This window comes from Cebus imitator, unplaced genomic scaffold (assembly GCF_001604975.1).
Source record: "Cebus imitator isolate Cc_AM_T3 unplaced genomic scaffold, Cebus_imitator-1.0 Scaffold427, whole genome shotgun sequence".
In the NCBI taxonomy this organism is placed as follows: domain Eukaryota; kingdom Metazoa; phylum Chordata; class Mammalia; order Primates; family Cebidae; genus Cebus; species Cebus imitator.
In genome coordinates, this window is record NW_016107742.1 from 604026 (window position 1) to 606636 (window position 2611).

At 51.4% G+C, this 2611-nt stretch overlaps 1 protein-coding gene across 2 annotated transcripts in view; it reads left to right on the top strand.

The window, feature by feature from the left end:
• The window catches only part of SLC25A44 (solute carrier family 25 member 44), a 20894-nt gene that overhangs the window by 4938 nt on the left and 13345 nt on the right, over positions 1-2611 (top strand). For both annotated transcript variants that reach the window (XM_017510001.2, XM_017510002.2), the window contains exon 2: positions 1361-1998. In XM_017510001.2, coding sequence (XP_017365490.1) covers positions 1374-1998 — 625 coding nt within the window. In that variant the 5' untranslated portion in view covers positions 1361-1373. The remainder of the gene's footprint in view (positions 1-1360; positions 1999-2611) is intronic.

A 2611-nucleotide genomic window follows, 5' to 3' on the forward strand; every position in this document is an offset into this window, starting at 1 on the left:
TTTTTTTGAGACGGAGGAGTCTCACTGTGTCTTCCAGGCTGGAATGCAGTGGTGTGATCACGACTCACTGCAGCCTCGACCTCCCAGGCTCAAGCAATCCTCCCACCTAAGCCTCCCAAGTAGCTGGGACCACAGATGCATGCCACCATGCTTATTTTTATATACTGTTGAGATAGGGTCTCCGTATGTTACCTAAGCTGGTCTTGAACTCCTGGGGTGAAGTGATCCTCCCACCTTGGCCTCCCAAAGTGTTGGGAGTATAGGCGTGAGCCGCCGAGCCCGGCCTTTCCCTTTGTCCATTCTCCAGAGTGATACAGTGTCTCCTTGAACAGACGGTTTCTTGAAGTCAGAGTCTATCTTCTCTGTCCCTTCTTCCCCTTCATTATCTAAGACTGAGGTTGTGGTTTATATGCTTAGAGTTGAAAGCATGGGGTCCAATGTGTCCTGTACTCTGTAGTTCTCCAAACTCTTCAGGGAAACTGCTGAGCTCTCAGGTGGTTCTTTTCTGTTTTTCTCAGAGTGTGTTATCTAATAACTGAAGAGGACTCTGCCCTTTGGCCTGTTCCTGACTTTCTAGCTCCTTTTGCTGGAGGAAGGGGAGGTGATGGGGGGTGCCCTGTGCTGTGAAAGCCCCACTTGCCCTCTTCCCTACACTTTCTTCCAATGCAGACGGGAGGACATATTATATAAATGTAGTAAGTATGGATCAGGGGAGCTCTGAGGGGCCAGCAAGGGAAACCAGAGACAAAATGAGTTGGCTGGTAGGTGGCGACCACAGGAACCCTGCTGAGGGTGCAAGGCCAAGGTGGTGCCTCCTCAGTGGGCCCAGGAGCATCAAAACTGACACAGTCCCTTTCAACCTTCAGGAGCCTCCTAAATGTCACTTACTGATGTCCCATTCCCCCGCTTAAAGGCCCTGCATCCTGCCAGCTAGCTGTCCACAGATCCTGAGCTCTGCCTGGGTGAGCCAGACAAAAAGAATGCTCCCTGGCCAGGGTGGTGACACTAGGGCCTAGACAGAGACAGAGAGACAGGATAGAAGATCCTGAAAGCTGGGGTAGGGAGCTAAGGAGGGCATGGAGCCAGGGGAATACATCCTGGCTGAAGTGAGGGACAATTTCTAGAGGAGGGAACCTGAGTAAGGAAGGCCTGACCAAGGACGGAGAAGGGGACATTATCCTGATCTATAAAGGAAGGTTCAAGTGGGGATTGACAGCCAGGCTGGGTAGGGTCCAAGCTTTGGGCAGGCGACTGTCCAGAAGATGAGGCCTGAGAATGGGGCTTCAGAGCCCAGCCAGAAGGGGAAAGCACAAAGTTCTAGCCTCCTTCCTCTCATCCCTCCATGCTGCTCAAATCCCAGGTCTTCAGGCACCATGGAGGACAAACGCAACATCCAGATCATCGAGTGGGAACACCTGGACAAGAAGAAGTTCTACGTGTTTGGTGTGGCAATGACAATGATGATCCGTGTCAGCGTCTACCCATTCACCCTCATCCGCACCCGGTTGCAAGTGCAGAAGGGGAAGAGCCTCTACCATGGGACCTTTGACGCCTTCATCAAGATCCTGCGAGCAGATGGTATCACTGGCCTCTACCGAGGGTTCCTGGTCAATACCTTCACCCTCATCTCTGGCCAGTGTTATGTCACCACTTATGAGCTCACCCGGAAGTTTGTAGCTGACTATAGCCAGAGCAACACAGTCAAATCACTGGTGGCTGGTGGCTCAGCCTCCCTTGTGGCCCAGAGCATCACAGTGCCCATTGATGTAGTCTCCCAGCACCTGATGATGCAGCGCAAGGGTGAGAAAATGGGCCGCTTTCAGGTGCGGGGGAACCTAGAGGGACAAGGGATAGTTGCCTTTGGCCAAACCAAGGACATCATCAAGCAGATCCTGCGGGCTGATGGGCTACGTGGCTTCTATCGAGGCTACGTGGCTTCACTGCTTACCTATATCCCCAACAGTGCCGTCTGGTGGCCCTTCTATCACTTCTACGCAGGTAAGCAGGGGCCAGGTTGGGGGAGGAAGGTGGGATTTCTAATCGGGCTGAGATACTATTGGTTGGTGCATGTTAGAGTAGAGGTGAGATTTATTGGGGTAATGGGTCATTCATTCATCAAATGTTTGAATCCAAGAGGATTTAAAGCTGCATAAAACATGGTTCTTACTTTCAAGGAGCTTCCAATGAAGTGGGGGAAGCAGACAGGTGGAAAGACTAAAACAGTGTGCAGCATATGCTCTGTGTGCTTTGGAGTCACTGGAAGGTGGGGGAGGACAAAAGCCGTGTTTGGGATTTGAAGATGAATCTAATGGGTAATAGTAAGCTTTTGAGGTGGATGTTTTTCCTCAGCATTTTTTTTCTTTTTTTCTGAGACAGTCTTGCTCTGTCGGCCAGGCTGGAGGGCAGTGGCACAATCTAGGGTCACTGAAACCTCCGTTTCCTGGGTTCAAGCAATTCTCTGCCTCAGCCTCCCGAGTAACTGGGATTACAGATGCCTGCCACCACACCTGGCTAAATTTTGTATTTTCAGTAGAGACGGGGTTTCACCATCTTGGCCAGGCTGGTCTTAACTCCTGACCTCGTGATCCATCTGCTTTGGCCTCCTAAAGTG